At 38.4% G+C, this 24,481-nt stretch overlaps 1 protein-coding gene across 12 annotated transcripts in view; it reads left to right on the top strand.

Annotated features, from left to right (window-relative positions):
• Positions 1–24,481, top strand: part of DMD (dystrophin) — a 1,007,479-nt gene that overhangs the window by 840,499 nt on the left and 142,499 nt on the right. For all 12 annotated transcript variants that reach the window (XM_081908923.1, XM_081908930.1, XM_081908919.1 and 9 more), the window contains one exon: positions 3,506–3,652. In XM_081908923.1, coding sequence (XP_081765049.1) covers positions 3,506–3,652 — 147 coding nt within the window. The remainder of the gene's footprint in view (positions 1–3,505; positions 3,653–24,481) is intronic.

Raw genomic sequence — 24,481 nt, 5'->3', positions numbered from 1 at the left:
TTTTGATACAGATTGGTATGGGAAAATAGCAATGTTAAAGCAAAGCCTCTTTTTTTTTTTTACTCCATACTATCAGGGACTCTGTTCAGGGCTGCCCTGATTTTAATAGCCTTTCCCTTTGGTAGAAGGGTCACCGCCAATGTAGTGGTGCTGATGGCTGCTACTGCACAGGTGCTCAGGCAAGGTTTGTCCTCAGACTCTAGAGCAATGCAAGTGATGACTGGCAGTAGACAAGGGTTTACATTATCCTCTGGACTTCCTGAAGGAAAAAGTTATAAGATAGGACTAAAAATGATTATATATATTATCACACCAATTGTTGGGGAAAGTGATGAATGCAGAAAACAACAACTGTTTGAGTGGTTTTTTTTTAATAATAATAATAATAATAATAATAATAATAATACCACCACCTTTATTGTCAATGTACAACCTGTGTACAATAAAATTAACTGAGCCCCCCCCAAATACTCAATCTCATTGCACTCTGTGTGCTTGTCGCACAACACACCAACCCCGAAAGTCAGTTGCACTATATTATTTTTCGTTCAGCAGCCTAACAGCCCACAGATAGAAACTGTTTTTTAGCCTGTTGGTACGACTGGTTATACTTCTGTATCTCCTGCCCAAGGGTAGAAAATTAAAGAGGTGCTGGCTGGGGTGTGAATCGTCCCTGAGAATTTTTCTCGCTCTCCTAAGGCAACGATCCCTTGTGATGTCATCTAGCGGACTCAAGGGACAGCCCATGATATCGTGTGCCATGTTCACCACCCTCTGTAAAGACTTTCTGTCCGACATACCACACTGTGATACAATATGAGAGGACACTTCTATTGTGGGCTGGTAGAAGGAGGTCATCAATTGTTTAACGTTGTTCTTTCGCAAGACCCTGAGAAAATGGAGGAAATGGTTCCATATCATCCTAGAGCATATTGTGACAAACTCATAAAAGCCAAGCATTAAAAATATTGATAGTAGGTTCAAAAGTAGACCACATAGCTCAAATAACTCTGAAATAGGACCATATTTAGAATTAAACATATTCCAACAGATTTCACTGACGAGCACAACAGCATTAGCAGAGGAACGTCATGTTCAAAAACATAATTGTATTTCTATCACAAACCTATCTCACTGTTTCAGGTGTATCTCAATTTCACCTAGCTCTATGTCAATGTTTTACTTAACTTTAGAGTCTTGTATACGTCATCAAGAACACTTGGTAAGTAAATGGAAGTGGATTTATGAAGAGGAAATAGTTCATCTGCTTAAGGGTAAATTGGATTGCTTGACTAGAAGAAATTGTCAAATGTTATCTCGTCCCTTCCCCCTATCATGATATAGCCAGATACAGGTATACTGTTCCTGACAGATTTTTATTCAGATTGCATTTTCAGTCTTTGAAAATGAAAGATGATTGTTGTAAAGGTATCTGTACTACAAAAGCACTGCTTCCTCAAAGTTATAAAACTGATCTACTTATTCCATTAGAAATATTCATTATTAGGAAAATAAGACAATTTAAAATATTTTGGTTATTTATAAAGGTGTGTCCTGGAAGGAGACATTAGCAGTACATTCATATTTTTCAGTTATCATGTGATGGTCCATGTGCAATTGGATCATAGGTGTTAAAGGTATCGGTTTGTCGGTTGCTCGAGAGCAATCAGGCAATATGCCTCCAAAGCGTGTTCTAAGGCTTTCTTATTAGTGATAAAACCTTTAGAATGCAGAGTGCCTGTATTCCATGTCCTGCTCATTCACTGGCAGAATCTGAGAGTGGGCGGTACTTAAACCTTCCCCAGCAGAGTAGTTTCTAGACGCCCAGTCTGTGCCTTCCCTCTGTGCGCGGAATCTTTCTGCACAAGGAAGGCTTGGGTAACGGGGGACCTCCCTCCTCCCCGCTTTGCTCCGGCAAGGTGTCCTGGCACTGCCTTCCCGCCCCCTGTCTCTCCTCTCCACTAGAGGCGTGGCTACCTTCCTCCGCTGAGGAAGTGCTGCTTCTCACAATCTTTGGGGGCTCTCTGTAATCCACCTGGCCTTTCCCCTCTCGCCCCTGAGCCTTTGGCAGTTCCCTGACAATAGGAATGAGCACGTATTTTTAGAAAGGCAGGGCATAGATTCATTGATTATGAGGATGAGGATGATAAGGAGATGAGGATGAGTGAATTGTAGGTTCCATAAGGTGATATGTATGTTGGCCTGTAACTCAAAGGAATGTTGCATCATCTAATTTCAAATGGATCTTAGGGTGACTTCACACTTGACATTTTGTTCTAAAGTACAAGATACACTTGACTTACATCAGTTGTGTATGGTGCATCTTCCTTAAATAATTCCTTCCCAGTAAAAAATGTGGAAGCAGCGTTTCTGCAGTTTGGAGTTTTGAATGGAGAGCATCAGAGAAAAGAGAGATGGCTTTAGCTGAGGGTTGACCCTGGGAATGGCGGGGGTGGTGGGACACGGAATGGGAGTAGTGGTGTGTATTTTCCTCTGATTAGAATCTACTTCTATATCTGGAAACTTGTTACAAAGCTACCTCCCACACTAAACTTTGGTAACATTGATGCTAGAATTTCTCACTGTTTAGCAGCAGGGAATGTATTTTCTGAACTCTTTCAAAATCCAGGATAGCTTTGGCTTCTTGGCAGTTTGACAGAATCTTGCTTTATGTTTTCTGTTAATCAATGTTTAACATACCAGAAATAAAAGCTATCATCTGTATCATGCGACTATACTTATTCCGCTCCATTTCTCTTTCCTATTTGGTCAACAAAAGAAGACCTGAGTCTTACTGTTATAGATATCAAAAGTAGAGAGGAACACAGAGCTTAGTCCAGTGCAAAACCCATTTCACCTCTGCAAATAAAAGTAGAAAATGAAATCTGTAAATGTTGTGATGAAAGAAAATTAATATAGAAAATCAAATTATTCAATATCTTCTTAAGTCCATAAGCCAAGCCTGGTATTATCTCAGTATGTATTGCCATGAATCTCTGTAGCCAGTTTTAAAGGGACACAGACATTTCTATAGACATTTAATTTATGTGGCTGATTGCAGTGTCCTCCAGAGCTGTCTGGTTCTTTTCCAAATTTGTCTTCACCTGCTATGTCCAAGCATCTCATTTAAAATGTGTGCTGGGACCAAGCAAATGGGGCCACTTCCATAGCTCTTATGATGATACAACTAAGCTGTAGGTAGCCTCACTTTTCTCCCTTTCTAATACCCTTACCATAATTTTTCTACCTTTGAAAAGATTTGGAATTGCCCTCCAATGCACCATGTGATGCTGAAGTATTTATGCAGCAACACCAATAACTTACTGCTCGTCTATTTTAAGAGTTTATATCAGACTCCCAGTACTAGACCAAGGCAACAATGTTTCTGTGAAGTGGTGCTGGGAACCCCAAATAAGACCCTGTGTTCTGCTGTAAATTGTTATAAGAGCTCATTCGATCTAAAATGCCATTACTAACATTTTGGGTTTGTTTGTTTTTTACACAGGTTTACCGAGCAGAAATTGCACCTCTTAAAGAGAACGTGAACAATGTTAATGACCTAGCTCATCAGTTTACCTCTTCTGAAATACAGCTTTCCCCATATACCCTCAACCGCCTCGAAGACTTGAATGGAAGATGGAAACTCCTGCAGGTAATATTGTATAACATAACCTTAACCCTAAAAATGACTGTCTTAGGTAAGAAAATGGTTTCACAATAAGTATTCTCAAATGTTTCTAGCAATGCATTGTATTTCACTCATGTTCTTCATGCCCAGCATGAATAGTTGCTTGGAACTGAATAAAATACATAAAATATACCATAGGCTTCGATACATGTATCATTAACTAGATCAGAAACAATGTGCAGAAATTTGGTTCCTAGCACCCATTCACCAACAAGCTGCTACATGCAAGTAGTGCTGGTTGTATAATTAGCAACATCTGTTTGGTGAAGAGAAGCTTGTGGCTGCTGCACATCCTCAGTTTACTCCGGGCCAATGCTTTAGATAAGGTGTAATTTCTGTATGCTTTCCATCCTTCTCAAAATGCTTTAATTTCCCACTTCCTTCCTTTGAATATATTTTATCGCATGTGGAAGACTGAGCTTTGCATTTACTTTCACTGCTTCAATCCATTCTCTGTTCTCTTTTAAACAATTCCTGGGAACATTAATTTTAAACAGTACCCTTTTCTACAAGCAGTTTAATGGTGCCTTCCACCTTGCATGCATTGAGATTACATCAGTAGAATCAAATCCAAAATTACAGAGCATTATATTCATTGTGGTCATTGGCAGAGTTTGATCAAGCTATTAAGTTTATCAAAAAGGTGGTTTTCCTTTTAAAGGATAATTAAGTTTTCCATATAAAATAGAAGCAGATTTTTTTTAAAAAAATGGGTAAAGGCTGTAGTGCGAATTAGACATAGACTGAGCTTAAAGACTATATATATTCCTTTAACATCATGTGCAGAATCTACATTTTAACTTGATTGTATTATTAACTTGAACATATGATACTGTTGCAGCACAGTCCTACATACACATTCCAGTGTTGATGGCTGAGTGGCTTAGGATTGTGCATAGTTGCATTTCTCGTGCTGCTTGTTTTGGTGCTCTACTCCTGCAGATGCCCAGGCTGCACCCAGATGGTTGGAGAGCTAATGCTGGCAAGTTTTCCTGCCAGCAATAGCAGTCAGAAAGACCCGAAATGAGATGTTGCAGTGAGAGTGCAGCAGAGGCAGCTTTGAATCCACTGGATCACTAGCTTCACAGATTCCCCAAGGGGGCCACTCCTCAGTGGCCCAAACATGGGTTGACCTGGCATAAAATTAGCATGAGCCATCAGGGATTCAGATGTAGCAATGGATCTGCCATTTTGCTCCTCCCCAGCCTCAAAATAAGATTTATCTGTTACACAATCAGTAGATATCAAATATGGAGTACTGTATATAGACTTGGATTGCCCGAAAGGCATACACCTGACATTTAGTTTGCCTGTGCAGCTGAGCCTTATGTATGTGGGTTGGCTATTCCTTTCTGGATGCCTACACTAGATACTGCAATATGTGGTTAAAAGGGCACATTTTTTACAATCTACATTCTGTGTGCTGGGGTTGGTTTATGGATGCCAATGTGCTCAGATAAGCTGACTGATACCTGCAACTGTAGACATGAGATGTCTGTGGAGGCACAAACGTCCAAAGGGTGCAAAATAGATTATTCAGTATTTCTAAACAAGATCCATGTGGCCATGCCCCTGTATCTTAGTGCAGTTGGGAAGATGTATTTATGTGGGCTATCAAGGGCAGCTGCTGTGTGTGTGTGTGTGTGTGCGCGCGCGCGCACTCAGGATTCCAGCAATAAGGGGTCAGGAGCCTGGAGGCGATTTTGAGTAGGTTTGCAGACTGGATTACAGGAAATTGTATATTTCAGTTTAAGCATCCATTTACTTGCAGATAACTAATAGAGGAAAATAGGTCAGGGGATATTTTGAAGCATTATACCTTGCATTAATAACTTGTATAAAAGAGGCTACTTCTCTGTCAAATACATTTCTATTTCCCAGTTTGAAATACATGTTATTGTGGCAGAGGTATAAAATTAATGTTTACTCAGATTATTTTTCTCTTGTGTTTAACATGATTTGCTAGTTAGTTTAAACTATCTTGAGTAGTAGCATCTCTGTGTTTTGGATCAAGAAAGTGAGATAATTTCAGTGTTTTTTCTTATTCTTATTTATTAAACTTATTAGTTGTATGTTGCCTGAATGGTCTCCCATTATATTTTAAAACTTTGGTCCTGAATCTGCTTCCTGTTGATAGTCATTGTAATTTTTAAAAGCATAAAAAGCTAAAAGGTCTTGTAAACCATGAAGCAAAACATCTATATTAGTAAAAGCAAGTTTCATCTTCCCAGCAGAGGGTGATTCTGATCTTTCTTAGAACTTGAAATCCTCTTTTAGTTCCAGTAGTTAAGAAATTGCTCTTGTGTTTTGCTTGAGAATCAGAGCTGTTGCCATGGCCGCAGTTTTCATGGTTCCTGAATGGACTATCAATGAATTAATTGATTATGTAGTTTGACTTCTACAGTTAGCACCATGTCCACTTCTATGAGCTTAATATTTGGCTCTAAGGAGCATCTTCCATGTGGAAATATGCATGCTGGCTTTTTAGCAAAGTGTGAAGCATGGAGGAGTAATCTGTTTCCAGCTACTTTCTGATATTTGAGTCATAGCTGTCAACGTTTCCCTTTTTTAAAGGGAAATTCCCTTATTCCGAATAGGATTCCTCGCAAAAAAAGGGAAAAGTTGACAGCTATGATTTGAGTAGTGGCAGATACTTTGTCTATTTGAATTTTCTGTTTGTGAAATTTAAACAGCACCTCTCTTTATATTATACCCTAAATAGGAAGTATGATTTAAAATATATTTAAAACTATTGAAGAGCTACAGTTGAAACCTACTATAGCATGGCATTTTATAAACATCTGTGTTGCTCCCTGATTCTTAAGCTGTGTGTAGCTGTGTTTCATTCTCAGTTAACAGTGATTTAATTGCAAATCCGTCTCACGTTACTAATTTAGTTAATTTATTCATAATTAACAGTATTCTATTTTCTGCCAAGGTTTGTGGCACTGCAATAATAGTATTTTTTCATTAAAAATAAAATGTAAGGGCTGAATTTCTGAGGGTCTTTTTTATTCAGTTACTTTGTGAAACTAAGTAAAAAAAAAAAAGGTGAAACACTTAAGACATTTATTGCTTTATATTAGAGTTAAATGAGAAACCTTTAGGAGCATAACTTTTGAGATGAAATGTTTTGCCAGCTTTTGTGTGCCCTAAGGTGAACATTTACATTGGAGCTGAGAGTTAACTTCCTCCAACAGAAATAGTCTTTTCTCCAAGGATATACAGTACTTCTTCCATTGGAAGAAGGGAGCCTTTGGATACAACCAGATACCTACTTTTACTCCCAAATTCTCAGAAGGCCATGCAGTCACCCTCCTTTTGGACGGCATGGGCACATTTGCAAATCTGTGAAACTCATGTAAGCACTACATATGCACTGCAACCAAACACATACCACAACCTATTTCATTGGCTAGGACAGAATATGTGACTTCTGTATGTAATGGTAGTATTATGAGATCTTATTTGTTTGCATTTATTTATCACATTTATATCCCACCTTTCCTCTAAGGATCTCAGGGTGGCATACACCATTCTCTTTCTCTTTATCCACACAACAACCCTGTGAGGTAGGCTAGGCCAAGAGGCATTGATGGGCACAAGGTCACTCAGTGAGTTTTTGTTGCTGAGTGGGGATTTGAACCCTGGTCCCCCTAGTCCAGCATTCTAACCACTCACCACACTGGCTGTCAGAAGCATCTCCAAACTATTTCATTTTAGGCTACAGTAGTTATAATGAGTGTAAATCTCAGAATCACTGGGTAAGATCTTCAACCAGTGGTGTGGTACAGTGTTTAGGGTATACAATGTTGGACTGGTGCCAGGGAAACCCATGTCCAAATGTCCAATTAGCTATTCAGCTCACTTAGCGAGGGGCAAGTTCCTATGATCAGACCCTGACATGGTAGATCAGTGGTTCACAAAGGGTGTGGCGGTGTGGCAGGAGAGGAGGGCAAGTGTGGTGGGAAGATATACAACCAGAAACAGTATCCAAACGCCAACTGTGAATATGTACACGTGAAATAGAATTGGATATGATCTGAGAGGAAAAGTGCTAGGAAAACGTGGTACCGTTTGATAAACGATCACCTGAAACAGCCACCAATTCCCTGGTTTTGTTTGATTCTGTTGCTGGCATATATAGTAGGAGCTGATGGATCTCAAGAGAAAAAGCTGTTGCCAGCAGGGGCCGCGATCAATAAGAGCTCCTTTGGGTACACATAAGAGCTTGTGCTTACCAAGCAGAACCTTTTATTCTCTGAAAAGCAGCTCCCTCGTGCAGTGTATCATAAGGTGCTTTTGAATTTCCTCTGAATTTCAAAAGCAGTTTTCCATGTGGTACATAGAGCTGTGATCTAAAGAAGAAACGCTTTTTTAAAAGCAACCTTATTGTTCTTTTTCATAATCACAGAGAAGTGGGTGGGTTGTTCTTATTCAAATTAACTTCTTCTTTTCTTGTTGTTGTTGCTTTCTTTATTGTTTTAGCAATGGCTCCCTATCTCCTTCCAGTATTATTCTTTTTGATTAAGAGAAAGTCAGTGCCTCACTCCTCCCCTCCCCTGCCTTGAGTTTCTCAGGGGAAGACCGCAGCAGAGTACTGCACCCATCAGAGATAGGCTTTAAGTGGTGGAAGTTATGTGAATTACAACTTACTTCACACTGCCATTCCCTTAGGGTCAAATTAAATGAGAACACAGCCAGTGTCTGAGTAAGTGCATATAAGCTTTGAAAGAAAGGGGGAAAGAACAACTCACTGGGTTGTCATTAGTTTCCCAGTTCCAACTTTTTCCACAATGGTAATAATGTATGACAAGGTTTCTGGGGCAAGAGCAGACCACATTGCCAGGCAAAAAGAGCCTGATCATGTAGAATCAAATGTCTTCCCCTGCTGCTGCTGCTGCCAATACTACTACAATCTCCACAACACATTAATCTGCCAATATGTGTTAAATCCAGGGGGTCAGGAACGGGACAGAGTGTCATTGTACTATTATGGTTCTGTCAGTTAACAGCAGGTGAGGAGGAAGGAACCTGGGCACATAAACCTAGGCACTTTTGTACTATATCTGGCCAGAGATCCCAAATTGTTAGCCATGACAGATGGTATCATTGGTTCTTATCCTTATTGGAAACTTCTATGGTTAACAAACAATGAATCCTCCTCTCTACTCCACACCTGCTGCTCAATGGCATGTGTAGCACAGCCTGCGCCACCACAGCCATGCAGCAGACCATACTTTAAGCCACCACTATCCCACCACTGCCAAGCACTTGATTAGTGTAAAACTGTTGTATCTGATATTGACTCCTCTCCCCTTTCTGCCAGCCTGCATTGTAGGATAAGAAAATGGAAGCAGAGTTCAGTCATCAAAGGCACAACTGTTTAGAAATTGGTGCCAAGTTTTGGTTTTGAATTTCCTGTTCCCTCATTGTGGGTAGGGACTTTCTTGTTTTGATTGTATATAAGCTGCTATGGGGCCTTTTTGGTAAAGAAGAAGATAAACAAAATTTCATTTGAGCCTTGTGACATATACAATAATAGTGTTGATATTACCATATTTCAGTTCCATCTTGATATGCTGCATCAAAACTAGGTGTCTTGTGGCTCCTTAAGGACTATAAAATGTGTTGTGCCGTAAGCTTTCATAGGCTGAATCATAAAGCCTTTCTCTGGCATTAGAAGTGTGTGATATGTATCTGATGAAGTGGCCCACAAAGACTTATCAGAGCGATATCCTGTAGTATACTATATTTATAAACTCTACTCTCCCTTTTCCCCCCAGGCCAGTATTCATTTCTTCTTCAGTCATTATTGACATGGTGTAGAATCAAGCTAGATAAATACAAACTTACACCCACATTTTGAACCCTTTCAAATAGAAAGAATGGTTCTTCAACCATAGTTATATGTTTCAATGAACAACATGGTACCATAACATAAGCATGACATAAATGGACCATTAAATTTATGAAGCTTTACATACAGTATCAAACTATTGTAAAATTCAGTTTTGCCTTGGAGCAAGAGGTTTGGATTAGTTGTCCACTTAGTCCATTTCAGCTGAATGATTTTGTTTGTTTGTTTGTTTGTTTTAAATATTTCTGAGCTATCTTTCAAGACTAGCATTCTCAATGCAGCTAACATTAATGCCCAATGCACACTTCATTAAATCTAAGCTTTGAAACATACAGTTCAAATCACAATACAGTAGCCAGTTAATTTAGTTTATAAATACAAACTCTCATTAACCCCAGCCAGCATAGCAAGATATCAGGAATGATGGGACTTGTAGTCCAACAACATCTGGAGGGACATCACATTTGCTATCCCAATGTAGACCTACTTTCACTTACTGAAAGAAGTTAAACTCTGTATGTATTTAAAACCAGCCTCGTGTCTATCCCAATGGATTTCCTGTTTTCTGAGATTGTTTGATGTTTAACCAGTGGAAAATCAAAATGCTGAATGAAAGTCGGTGCAGCCATGGAGGCTCAGATTTATTTATAAAACTATTTTTGTGCTGTGTATTTCCTCTAAGGATTATATAAATCCCATTAAAAGAACTGCCTCCCAAATTACTACAGGGTCCCGCCCCTCCCCTCCTTTTGAGAAATATATTCAGATGCATCTAGGTGAACTTCCAGAATTTTAATTATATCTATATCAGATGAGCTGCAGAAATATAAAAGGGGTTTTGAAGAGATTTAATTTTAGATAGCAGCTTAATTAACAGCATTTGGAAAAACTAGTGCAACTTTAATTAAATGTCTCTACATTAATTTAGTCATTTAATTGAAAATGCATTGGGATAGTGCTTACAATTTATCACCCTTGCTGTTTGAAGGAAGGGATTTTTTTTCTAGTAAAGTGTAATAATAATAAACTGCTATTTTTATGTCCTTGCTATCTTTGTCAGCTGAATCATATTTTCCTTGAAAATATGAATTTTGATTTGTAAGATTTTCTGAAAGCACACATTGTTAGAAAAGGATGTAAAAAATGATAAAATTCCAAGATGCATCTTGCAGGAATCCCTCCATTACATATTTTTTTAAAGATACAACAGCCCAACCACTTTAGCATTGCCCTGTCCTTTAGTTTTGAGCAGCAGATCTGTGAAACATTTTTAAGCCTGCAATCCTGTACCCTCTTACCTGGTAGTAAGTCTCACTGAACTTACTTCTGAGTAGATCGGTATGGTTTTGTGCTGCTAGTCTCTTTCTGTGCTTTCTACTAAAGTATAGTATTGTAGAGTATACTATATTAATTTGCAGCATTCTTAACTTAATCAGGCCCATTATGCCAAAAATATTCTATTCAGTTTCCTAATGATTTGTTTTTCTCTTTCCAGGTCTAAGATGTTCACTGCATATCAAATATCCATTGCATAAATGGGTATTTGAAGCCATTTCGGCTAGAAATTTCTCACTAATTTAGTATTGCTTCTTACAATAACAACTGCATGTTTGGCATCTTGTACATCAGAATATCCAATATGGTGCCCTTCATAAGTTGTGGAGGCCATTTCCCATCATCCCTGACCATTAACCATGCTGGATCAGGATGATGAGAGTTGGACTTCAAAACATTCAGAGGGACACATTGACAAACCCTGTTGTACATAATCTGTACATTAAAAGCCAACCATTGTACTAGTTGTCCAATTATTTTGTCCCATTCAGACTGGAAACTGATATGAGGTTTCAAACCAGAAATTCCATTTCGGGGGGGGGGGTTGTTTTAACAATAGGTGTATGTGCAATACCAATTAAAAATAAAAAAAGGAGCCTGTCTCCAATTTTATTACATTAGAAACCTATCTTCCCAGTTATGTGCATATATTAAATGTATGTTGCCTCTGCCATCAACCCCTTCCTTTGCTTCCTTTTTTATGTTGCAATGCTTGCCTGGTTAGAATAAACTATTGAGTTGCCTTCTGAAGATGATATACTTTGTATAAATTGCAGTCAGGGAAGCATTTCTTGTTTCAAGTTATCACTCTAAGAAAAACAAAAGTATTTACATAATTGCCATGCTACTTTTCTCATAAGAACAGTAGCTACTCCCTGAAGCTATAATAACTCCTTGGTTGAAAAGTAGGAGGTAGAAGATGAAGATCCTTTCTTCTCACAATTAGCAATTCAGCCAAGCAGCAGTAGCAACTTCAGAGGATGTCTCAGTTGAGTTTTTCATTTGTGTTTTCCTGTATTTCTCTCTCTCTTAGCAGAGACAGTCTGAGGAGCCTCTACAGCTTTTGCACATGCTGGCTATGGATAGTTCCAGCAAAACTGTACTAAGATGCAAACTTAATAATAATTTAGTGAGACTAAATAGATGGAAGAGCATTTCTGTCTTTTGCAGCCAGGCAAACATTTGTATTGTTTTGCATACTACGCCAATTAAAAAGTTATTTTACCACTCAAGACATTCAGAAACAAATTATTATGGTAACACATAAAAGATTCCACAGGTATACCATGTGCAAAGTATGTTAACCCCAGAGCAAAGTTGCCACTGTTACTGATTTCTAAGATTATTATATCATGGTACTTGCATTATTTGAAGGCAAATATGACCAGCTAGTCAAGTAATGCTGAAGAATGAATACCTGCTTAGAAGATGTTCCACCTTTAGAAAGAAATCCATTAAGATTCCTGAACACTTTATAACATAAAAAACTGGAAACACGAATGCTACTGCATATGCAGCAGTTAAGTCTGAGAAAAACAATCCCACAAGGGATCAATGTTCAAACATTTTTTAGATTCCATTTAGAAAATACCTAAAACCAAGAAATGATGGCTATATTAAAATCAACCCCTTGGCATCATAACTAAAATGTGAAGGTGCTCTTCACAACGCTAAAGTTATTGATTCTATTTTTAACAGTACTGCAGACACAAATGACTGATTATAACTCTCAAGATATACCTCATTCCTGTAACTTAGTGGCCCCGCAATGCATAGTCAATGCTGCTGAACTAATACTGAATGTAAAACTGAAGGAGAAACTGGTCCTGAGGTGAATTTGTTCCCTAGGAGTAGATTTGTTGGCAGCCCCAACAACCTCCACGTTAAACTTTTTGCAGCTTAATATGTGAATCAAAAGAAATATCTAGGGTCCCCCTTCTGCTTCTAAAAAGCAAAAGCAAACATTTCAACAGCTTTATTCTCCATGAGACAGTTTTCTTGAGACAGTTGAAAAACTCAATGCAAATGCCTTTGTAAGAATAATTTATATTCATATGAATTATTTAATAATTTATGTTTGTATTCACATATATATTTTTCATATTGAAAATGATTGTCTCAATGGGGTATATCAACAGTCCCATTTATTTCAGTGGCTTTACCTTTATCATGGCATTGATCCAGTTTGTGTGCAATGCTAAGCCAAACCATGGCTAAGCATGAACAAGAGAGCATGTGGGTCCTTGCAGCAAAAACTAGAGGAGTGGCTACTTCACTCCTCCCCAGTCCGGTGGCAGCGGCACTATTCAGAGCTAAGCTGTGGTTTTGTCTAGTGTTACATTGAAACCTAGAGCTCACTGTATGTCTCATTGAGACACACCACTTGTGGATTGAGTGGTAAGCCAAAAGCAAACTTTGGTTACACTGCATGGTTTGTTTGGAGCAAAACAACCATGAGCCATGGTTCATTCATAATGCTAAGCAGAGCTCTTTTTTTTCAGCCTGAACTTGCCGGAACTCATTTCTGGCACCTCTCAGGTATGCACTATTGCCATTCTAATAGAATGAGGGAGGTATTTGTGGTGAGTTCCAGCACCTCTTTTTCTTGACAAATAGCACTGATGGTAAGCCAAACCTTGACTTAGTTCTAACTGTGCAGCAAGACCCATTCTGCCATTTTAGCCATGGTTTGGCTTAGCACTGCATGTGAACCAGGCGTAAGCCCGCCTCCAACCCAAAACATTTTACTTTGTCTCTTTCTAGAGATGCACATAACAGTTAGTATTATTTCATCATAATATATTATGATTTCTGTTCTATAGCACATAAAATAAAAAGCTTTAATAAGCAGATGAGTTTGTTAAGAAATTATTGAAATAAATAAAAGAAGCCAACTAAGCTATTGAGAGAGAGAGTTTGAGAGAGTTTTCTACTTCTTGTTCTTTGACTGCTGCAGTGCATTGAAATCCAAAAGTGTCCTCCTATGTGTGGAAGAGGTGTCGTGGAAGGGCTTACCTGGCAAAAAGGAAACTGAATTCCAGAAGTTCTATTCTACTTGCATAATGACCTAGGCTTGTTTCTCCATACCCATACATCCCTCTTATCTCGGAAAGCAAGAAATATTATCAAAGTTCAAGACACATTCCAGCCAAGCAAAAGCACTCAAATAAAGTGCAAAGTAGGGGAGGGGAGGGGAGGGGTGTGTGGCCTAAGGAAAGTCCTGAGAGCTAGATAGGCTTGGAGGGTTGCCATTCCTGTTCTTATGCATCGTATGAACACTTGAACATCTATCTGTTGAATCGTGAATAGTAACTAAATTCTTTCTGGTCACAGATCTAACACTAGTAGTAAATTATTAACAGTACAAGTGTGCCATCATAAATTGGTATGTTTCGAAGGATCTTAGACAAAGTTGAAGACTGGAAAGGTGAGCAATAATTAGAGCTGGATATATAAATAAATGTATGAGAAAGATCACCAACCAGGAGAAATGAGAATGACATTTTTTAAAAAGAAAAATCTTATACAAAAAAAGTGAAACAAGGAGGGGGGTAACCATAAACCTTATTGCACCAGGAAATATTTAACAAAATGCAATCAACATTACAAGTAGAGGGAAGATAATTTTAAATTAGAAACAAAAGCAACACCAAACATAGTATACATCTAATGAATATATCCAAACATACCATTTTTGTCTCTGCATACTATTCTTTCAGGTTTTTATTTAAAGCTAGTGACTGTTATTTGGAATAGTGAAAAGAAGGGCTACCATGGGTAAAGAAATGCCATATATTGTTTCAACACCTGACTCAGTGATGAAAAAGAAATCTAAATTCCATGAAGTCCCTTTGAAGCCTTCTATTCCAAATACACACCATCTGTTTTCTTGGTGATTGTTTATAAATAAAGATGCATAATGCTGTCATTGAATTTAATAAAATTCCCTTGATCATTATTTTCAACCCAATGATGTAGTAAACAAATTATTCAAATAATGTATATTTGGGCGTGATTCAATTAATGAATCCCATCAGCAGAAGCCCTGAGCAAGGGCTTCCACTGGTGCAGTGGGGTTTTGCCCCTTCCCATCCCCCAGCACACCTTGCTTGTGGGCAGGGGGCAAGAAATCCCCCAGAACAATGGGGGGGGGGAAATAGTTCCATCTGGCAAGCTGAAATGCCTGTCCTGATGGAACAATTGCTTTAGCATAACATTTCATTCCTCCCTTCGTTCTTTATTTGTTATGATAAAAAGAGTGTTTTAAAAAACTATTTTGCTACATGTTAAACAATTTATACAGATCATTTTTTCTTTATAGTTTTTCTGAAAGAGCCAGGGGCTCTTTGCCCTTGCACAACTGGTATTCTGAGGTCCAGTCCCTTTAACACAAATGTTTCATTTAGCTGTGATGGGTAATAGTCGTGGATAGAGTTACAGTGCAGCCCTATGCATGTCTACTTAATAAGTCCCACTAAGGTTACTTACTCCCATGTAAGTTTGTATGTATAGTACTGCAGCCTTATTCTCCATGCTATCCTATTATACACTTGTAAGGCCACACAAGCAATTGGTCACAATGGGTGAAATTTAACTAAGTTTTATTCAGAGTATACCCACTGAAGTTAATGAACATGACTAGGTTAGGTCCATTAATTTCAGTAGGTTCACTCAGAGATGCATCATCATCATCACCATCTTCATCACTGTTGAATACCATCCAATTTAAACAGTGAATTCCATAAGTTGACTATGCACTGTATGAAGAACTTCCTTTACAATCAAATTTATCATTTTCTTCTGATTCTAGAATTATGAGAAGAAAAACTATGTTATCTACATTCTCCACACTATTTTTAATATTATCAACCTCTATTATGTTCCGTTGCTGCTGCTGCTGCTGCTGCTGCTGCTGCTGCTGCTGCTGTTGTTGTTGTTGTTGTTGTTGTCATACCCCACCCATCTGGCTGAGTTTCCCCAGCCACTCTGGGTGACTTACAGCATATATAAAACATAGTAAAATATCAAACATTAGAAACTTCCCAATACAGGGCTGCCTTCAGATGTCTTCTAAAAGTTATGCAGTTCTTTATCTTCTTGACACCTGAAGGGAGGGTGTTCCACAGAGAGGGTGCCACCACCGAGAAGGCCTTCTCCCTAGTTTCCTGGTTCCCTAGTCTTAATCATGGTTCTTCTATATGCAAAAAGCCTACATATTTTAGCCTTTCCTTCCAAGGAAGCTGCTTTCATTCATTAATCATGCTGATTTATCTTTTCTGCAACTTTGGTTGGCATCAAACTATAGAATAGTTGTAATTGAATTTGATTTTAAAAGTGCATCTGCTCTGTTACAACTTTCAACATGGTTATTTATCAGTGATTGTTCAGTAAAACAACTAGAAGCATGACTTGAAGTGTCCAAGGCCTCATGGGTAAAAGGGCCAAATTCTTTCTGCCCCTGACCAGAAATGCCTGCATTACCTCTAAGTCCACATGTTGGCCATATCATTTGCACAGTTTATTGTGATAATTATCTTCCAGCTTGAAGATAATAACAATTGTGCAGACTGGATAACATATGAAGGAAATTTCTCCATTTGGCCTTCATGTCTAATTCATTGTTAGATTTGAGGGGGTTCTGGGATGGGAGGTATGGGCAGAATGTGTTATAACACTCCCTCAACATGGGTAGGCTCCTTACTTTTGCCCAAATGGCTGAAAAATATATTAATTCCATGGTGTTGTGGTAAAAGGTTTACTGGGAAAACCTTATGCTATTCTGTCACTATGATTTCTTAGTAAAGTTGCATCATTAGGCAATTCAGCCAGGTAATGTTGATGGTTATCTGAACAAATCTTCCATGAGTACCTTACTGACACATACAGTAATGACTTTCCCTTTTGTGAACTTTCTGAAAGCAAAATGCATTTTGCCATCTCTAGTGTGACTTCTCAGTTAATAGCTTTAGTGGCAAATAATCAGATGGTGCCTCTAAATTCATGCATGCATGTTGGTGCATTTGAATGAGATGACCTCTGTAATCTCCCATGACATTTAGAGGAAAACGTGCACATACTATGAGAATTCCTTCTTTCACATATTTTGAATCATGTCATTGTGGCTTTTGTTTTATTCACCTTGTTTCCAGATTTTAATAACCAAATCAAAAGCAGAGCAGCAAAAACATTGAGACCACAGTCTTTTCAGAGAAGTCCCATGAATGTAGTAATGTACTTCGGAGTGAGTGAGTTCGCTTGAATACAAAACCCAAAATAGCTGAGAGATATTATCCCTACAACAAAAATCACTAAGTATTCAAGTCTGAAGAATAAGTGAATTCATTTGGCTCAGTCCTGCCACACTCACACACAAATTTCCATACTCACTTAGAGTATGAGTTTTGTTTACACTATCTCACCTGCCCTCTGGCTACTAATTCATTCTAGCATGTCAAGGCAATTATTATAGCAAACCAAGCCCCTGAGCAAATTGGAAATGCTGTTTCTTTAATCAACGTATAACAAATATTTATTTCTGAAAACCATGCTCTCTTGAAGCCCTGCAGCCACAGCCCTCCATGCTGAGCCAATATTGACTTTACTCCCTGTTTTTAAATGACAGTTAAGAAGGAAGCGGCTTGCACTGTTGGTGGTCCTGTGGAGTTTGAGAGTTAGACCATTTCAGGCATGGATCCTGTGAGTGGCTTTGAGTCCTTCTGCCTTATTCTCACTTCCTTGTCTGTAAAACTGGAATAACATTGTAGCTGTTGGTGAATATGCAATCTAAAAAATGATGCTAGCATTGAACTGTAGACATACAGTAGGTTTTAAATGGAAGAGGTATTGGATTTTTTCCCCCAGACAGGAAGCTGGGGAGGGGGACACCCAAACACCCTATTGCGCACCCTTCCATATAATAAGTATCTTAATGTTGAAAGGTATAAACTATTAGGTTTTGATGACCCACAGAGACCGGTGGTATGGAAACCATAGCAACCAAGGGTTGCTATGGACATGGGGATATGATTTATGACCTCTATCAAAGGTCAGCTTTTGAACATTTCTGTAATGTTTATTCTGTAAATCATGGGGCATTCTGCAGAAATCTGTTCATATTGAACAACTGAGACTTTATTGACTCTAGTTTGTGTCTGACATGCATATGTTTACAACTTAGTCTCTTGGGGCAATATCAGGAGATTTTATACTTTTTAGAACATTGATACAATGCATTCTATCACAACTGAGATATAGAAGTAGATGAGCTTTTGGAGCAAATATGTATTTTATATTAATGAATTTGTTTGTATAGTTGTGGGTATTTCCCAGCTCGCTACCAAATGTGTTGATGGAGATGGGGAGCTAGCTGTTGAGTAGCATGGAAAGGAGATAAGGATGAGAAGGAATAATCGACACTTTAATTTTAGAGAGAGTTTAGTCATTGCATGGGTTTTTTATGCTAGGGTTTAATCGTCCATCTGACATTGGAATTGGTGTAAGTGAATAACTACATTGAGCTGATCAAATGTAACAGAAAACCATGCTTTCCACTTTATGCATGAGTCATAGTTTAGAGCTTCAGACTTGCATGCTACAGTGTCAAGGGTCACCACTGTAGGGGGCCAGCTGACAAGAGCCTTTGAATCTTCACTACTGCAGCCTACTTGCTTATCTACCTCTTGCTCTAGCCCACATAGTGGTGGAGCAACAGTCAAAGAAGAATCAGTAGATACTGCTGCCTGCTTACTCAATGATTCTCCAGCAGGAAAGCTATCAAGTGGTAGCAATGAGGAGGAGGAGCTGTTGATACTGGCCAAGAACAAGAATCACTATGGGATGGAGGTCATGTGGTTTTTCTTGCCCAAGGGCCTTCCAAAATCTGAAGCCCGTAAGAGTGCACTCTACCTCCTCTCTCCTTTTCTGACTGTAAACTATTCTATTAAGCAACCCACAGGATGAAATCTTGCTGCATGGAGATCTGCCCAGAGATCTGCCCAGCTGTTGAGGTGTCAGGATGGGGCTCTCCTCATTGTCCCACAGCCCACCAAAGTCCATCTGGTTGCCACCAGGGCAGGAACGTTTATTTTGTGGCAACTAGCTTGTAATTTCCCTCCTAACTTAAAGCAAGCACCAACTCTGCTGAGTGTTCAGCACCTCCTGAAAATGTATTTGTTCACCTAAACCTTTGCTGATCATTTACTTCTCATTGTTGCTGCTTTTACTGTATTTATTGGATTTTAATGTCCTGTTTTATAGTTATGTGTTATAAACTGTTCCCAAAATTTCAATGAAGAGCAGTATAAAAGTGTTTCAAATAAATGTGGAAAATGTGGAAATGCATAGTTAAATCTGTGAGTTGCCATCTTTAACATCTGAACAAGAGCAAAATTGATACATTAAAGGATATAAATTGTGAATGCTACTGAAAGTAAATATTTGCACAAATGAGCAACTATTTTCTTTTTCTTTACACTTCATCACACAACAGCAGTGAGTCGCCTTAATGTAGTTACTCAGTTAGGCTTAAATCATGCATTAAGTGTGCTAATATTGGTTTAGTCATACTACATTGCACTTCTCTATAAAAATAGAGAGGTTGTAGCTTCATGGATTTGCCTTGCTGAAGCAGTTTTTTGAAGGATAGCACTGAATATGCTGGAACTAGAAGGGATTCAGTGTAACATTGCTGTTGCTTGTGATTCATTCTTACTTACTTATTGTATTTATTAAAGATGGTGCACAAAGTAGTTTATCAGATTACAGAACCTGTTTCTGTGAATATTAAGGGTCAATGTGAAACGCTTACACTTAGTTGTACCTTGGGACTCATCTAAAATTTGTTAATATTTAGTACAGAAAGGTAAATCATGTTAAAAATCATGTTAAAAGGTTATTTGCTTTCAGATATTTGAACTCCTATAATCTGAAAAGCCTTTCTTTTCCATTTCTAAAAAATAGATCAGAGCACTCATGAACTAGACAGTTGTTACCCATATTGTCTTCTCCCCAGTAGCTCTTTGTTGTATGTCCCCATGTAGGTAACCTTTTCATTCATCAAGACCTTTCACTCTACAAATGTAGAATACCTATGTAGAATACTAATGGATACCTGAGGATAATTTCATTTTACTTTGATAAAGAGGTTAAGCTGCATTTCGCAGTTCTTTGAACACATTCACTACACATGTCCAGCATGGCCACCGACTTGGATGGCTTTAAAAGAGTATTTGAAAAGTTCATCTCTACAGTGGCTACTAGCCATAATGACTATGTTCTACCTCCACTGCTAGAGACAGTATGCCTCTGAATACTAGTCATTGGGACTCACTAGTGGAGAGAGCGCTGTTGGAACTCAGATCCTGCTTAGGGGTTTCCCATAGGCATCTGGTTGGCCACTGTAAGGGGGCTGGACTAGATGGGTCTTTGGCCTGATCCAGTAGGTCTCTTCTGAAGTTATCAAACCTGGACAAAAATAAAAATACTGCATACCACCAACTATTGCCGATGACTTTTTAAGATTAGTTGTGCTGATTGATTTCTTGGTATTTCTTCAGTCACTGGTCTAGTTGCGTTGGAGGCGTGAGCTGGAATGGTGGCATGTGCCGCAATGCAACTGAGACAAGATAAGAGAGGGCAGGTTTCAGAGATAAATGACTTGCGACAAACCATTTCTATGCAGCAGTGCTGTACAGCAATAGAAACACTTCTTGGGTCTTTATCAGAATAAGCCACTGGTTCCATATAAGATGAAACCCTTCATTTCATGTCAGGAGCTTCAGCTTGATTTATAGCTGTTGATTTGGTTTTGGAATGTCTCAGAATAACCCATGTAGACGCACACTAATGATCAGTAGGTTATATAAAATCAAATCACACACCATCATCCACACAGCTGCCATGTGCAGCTTCCAGTTAGCAACTCACACTTACAGATGCATGCTTAAACCTTCCTGGATCCTCACAGTAAATCTCTCCTGAGATGCTTTAGCTTGAAACTTTTGTCTTCACATTCCCCACATTTCCAGAGCTTGCTTTGGGTGCTATGAATCCTGCAAAGTTACCACAAGACAGGAGGAAGCAGGGTACAAAAATTCCAAATGGTGTGGGGAGTCTTTATGAACTCAATGAGTTGGCAGTGGAGGTGGGTAGAGCTAGCCATTTTCCCCACTACTGCCCCAGGATTCATAATGCCTAAAGAGGACACAGATCAACAAAATTAATAATACTACTACTACTAATAATACCACCTAGATTTATATACCACCCTTCATTATAAGATCTCAGGGTGGTTCACTAAAGGGTTAAATGGCTTAGTGTCCCTGTGTGAATAATCTTTCTGAAGGTGATTGTTTCACATAAGGATTATTCAACAAATATTTGAAGAAAACAGCAGTTGGCTATGCACCGTAGTAATCTTTGATAAAATTCCCAGTGATGGTAAAAGAACAGGACTGAACCAAGAGGTTTAAGTCAGGTTGCTTGCTTTCTACATTTTCCCCCTCAACTTTTATGCCAAAAGCTTTATTATGTTTCCTGAATTTGTATTATGTTTTACATAATACACCTGAGGAGTAAGAAAAGATAACATCTCATTGTGAGTTTTAGGATATAATTTCCCATGCAAATTAAGGTAAAGAAGAATAGATTTAAACATTAAACAACCATGTGTGAAATTATTTCAGTTACTCCATCATTCCACCACTTGTCCAGTACTCCACTTCCCAGGGAGTGAGGAGCTGTTAACACTGCATTTAGGCAGGTGACTTTCCTGTGCTCTCTGTTAAGTGGCAAGATTCTTCTTCTGTGTGTAAAGAACAGCATCATACAGGTTGCAGTTGACAGCTTTAAGCTCAACGAGAAGAAAAGAAGCTTTTCAGGTGATGTGAGGACTGTTGAGTAACATTCTAGAGCAGGGTGTGGCAGGAGAATGTGGGAAGTGTGGCGGAAAGATTAGAGGACAATCATTATTATATTTTGGAAATAGTTCAGTTCTTATGTAGCTGCATTGTTTTACACGTTCTTGATTTCCCATGATCATATAAGGTAGTTGTGTTTAGTGTTATAAATCAAGCACTGCTGGGTGATGTTTCTGTTTGTTTTCCAATGTTTTTCTTATCAATAAAAAACTGGGTGTGGTGCGAGAAAAAATTTATTCTGAAAGTGTGGCCCAGAGAAAAAAGTTTGAGAACCACTGTTCTAGAGGATTTTGCAGGAGCTTGCATTCTTGGGTTGAGCTTAGAAAGCTTTGGAAATTTTGTGAACGTGGCTGGGGTGGAGTAGTAGAAGGGGACTGTTTTATTAAATAATATCATGTCTGCATGGTTGTAAATACTGCCTCTATTTTGACAGAACAAAAATATAGATACACTGAGAATGCAGTCCTATGCACACTTACTTGGGAGTAAGCTTCATTGAACACAATAGGACAGACATTCCCAAACTTGGCCCTCCAGCTGTTTTGGGACTACAACTCCCATCATCCCTAGCTAACAGGACCAGTGGTCAGGGATGATGGGAATTGTAGTCCCAAAACAGCTGGAGGGCCGAGTTTGGGGATGCCTGCAATAGGACTTACTTCTACATGCATTGGATTGTCATGTGAATGTTATGCTTAATTGCTTGGGCGACTTTTCAAAATAATCATAATAATTCTATTCTGTCAGCCATAGTTGCTCAGGAGCTTCCAAGTGCTTTGTGTTAGCTTCTTTGCCTTATTTGAAAGTTCTCACTGATGTCTGTCTCTCCTCCTCATCTTTTATAATTTGCCTGTGTTTAAAAAGCAAATGGCATTACTATGTAATTAGTGCTCTTTGATGCCCTTAGAAATGAAGCATTAGTTTGACCTCATAGAATTCTCAGCTGGTGACATATTTTATGTGATTAATGATTTACAGAAGGAAAGCTTAAATGTAAATGTTTAAACTTCAGCAAAACGTCTCCTTGAACTGTTGATAGTTGCTATTAAAATAAAATAAATAAAATAATTCCAAATCTTAATCAAGAACCTGATGGATGTGCAGCCACAATATTATAATCTTTTTTTATATTTTAAACATGTTATCAAATTGGATGAAAAACTAAAGGGATTTTTCCCCAAGAGAAATAATCCAATATCTTGTGTTTTATGTTGTAAACTGCCCTGTGATCTTCAGGTGAAGGGAGGTATAAAAATGTAATAAACAAACAAACAAACAAACAAACAAACAAATAAAGGTATTTCCATTCCTGTGGAAGAAAGATTTGAACAAAGTAGCAGAAATGTGTGGCCATGTGAATGCTTTCCCTCATAGCAGAGAATTAATGAATATCACTATAGTTCGTGAAATTGTAATTTGGTTTATTAATATTGGTTAGAAGAAAAGCTATTTGTTTGCAATCAAGAGACAGCAATCTACCAGAAATAATAAAAAAGCAATTTCTTAAAATGAAAAGGGGAAAGACAGTGCACAGAGGAAAGGCAGTGTAGATTTGCTAAGGATCTTTTTAATTTATAAGTTTTCTGTAGATCTGTATTATGCAATAGCAACAGGGATGGTCTAACCAAGAGCTAAAGACTAAGGTTGTGCACATGGTTTAATCCTACCTTATGAGCAGCAAATCCTATATCCCTTCCAAGTGAAAAGCTCTAAAGCCACTCAGATTAAATCATTTGAGCACCATGGTATATTGCCATAGATGAAGGGATTTAATTTCACGTAGGTTTTGCACCGACTTCAGAATTAAAATTCTAATGTTTCCAGTAGCTTGCCAAGCACTGTGACATCTTTTGAATTCATTGCTACAGAATGTTCCGATGTCCACTAGCATAAATGAGTTTTGAAAAAGATTCAGTATTGCAGAGGATTGCTACTTGCTGCATTAGCCAGAAATACATCATTCACATTCAGAGGCAGTATATGTCTTCCGGCCAAGTGCTGCAAACAAACAAAAGGAGGATGAAGGTTGTGTTCTACTTTTGTCAACTGCCTAGCAGCATATGAAGCATTGTTGAAGATGCTAGGCTAGATGGATCATTGACATGATGCATCATGGCAGTTCTTGTTAAAAGAATTTGGCATGAATTCTATCTAAATGGTTTTGAGTCTGTCTTTTGTTGTCTTGGTTAGTTGTTCCTTTAACTGGTACTATATTCGTATTGGCTGAAGTACTATCTCTGGTAGTATTGACTGCAAAACTGTACAGTACCTATTATTTAAGTTAATCTTGCAGGTGTGCAAATGTTTTCAGGTACATCTATTGTCACCAGAGCAATGCTTCTCAGAAAGTGGAGTGGGTCTTTTGGGAAAAGTGGAACACATGAAAGGAGAGAGCAAAGTTTGAAGTTGGTAAAGGCAAATATTTTTTCACTATCACCATCCAAGGCAAGGTTGGGTTGAATTATCCACACTGGACTTGTGGTGACGACTGCTTCCCCTTCCACACCATGCAGCCACTTGATTTATGAAAAGTGGTGCTTTATCTGGTGTTCACTCGTATGTGGTTTTAAGAGGGGTTAGATATGATTTGTTCCATTCACTCTAATGATCTGTACATACTTTCTGTTAGATGGTTGGTGCTAGGTTGAGGGTATCAGAAGATAGGATGTTCAGATGGTAGGA

The sequence above is a fragment of the Podarcis melisellensis genome (assembly GCF_964234715.1).
Source record: "Podarcis melisellensis genome assembly, chromosome: 4".
In the NCBI taxonomy this organism is placed as follows: Eukaryota; Metazoa; Chordata; class Lepidosauria; order Squamata; family Lacertidae; genus Podarcis; species Podarcis melisellensis.
Note: the sequence above shows the minus strand (reverse complement) of the source record. Positions and strands in the feature narration are given on the sequence as shown.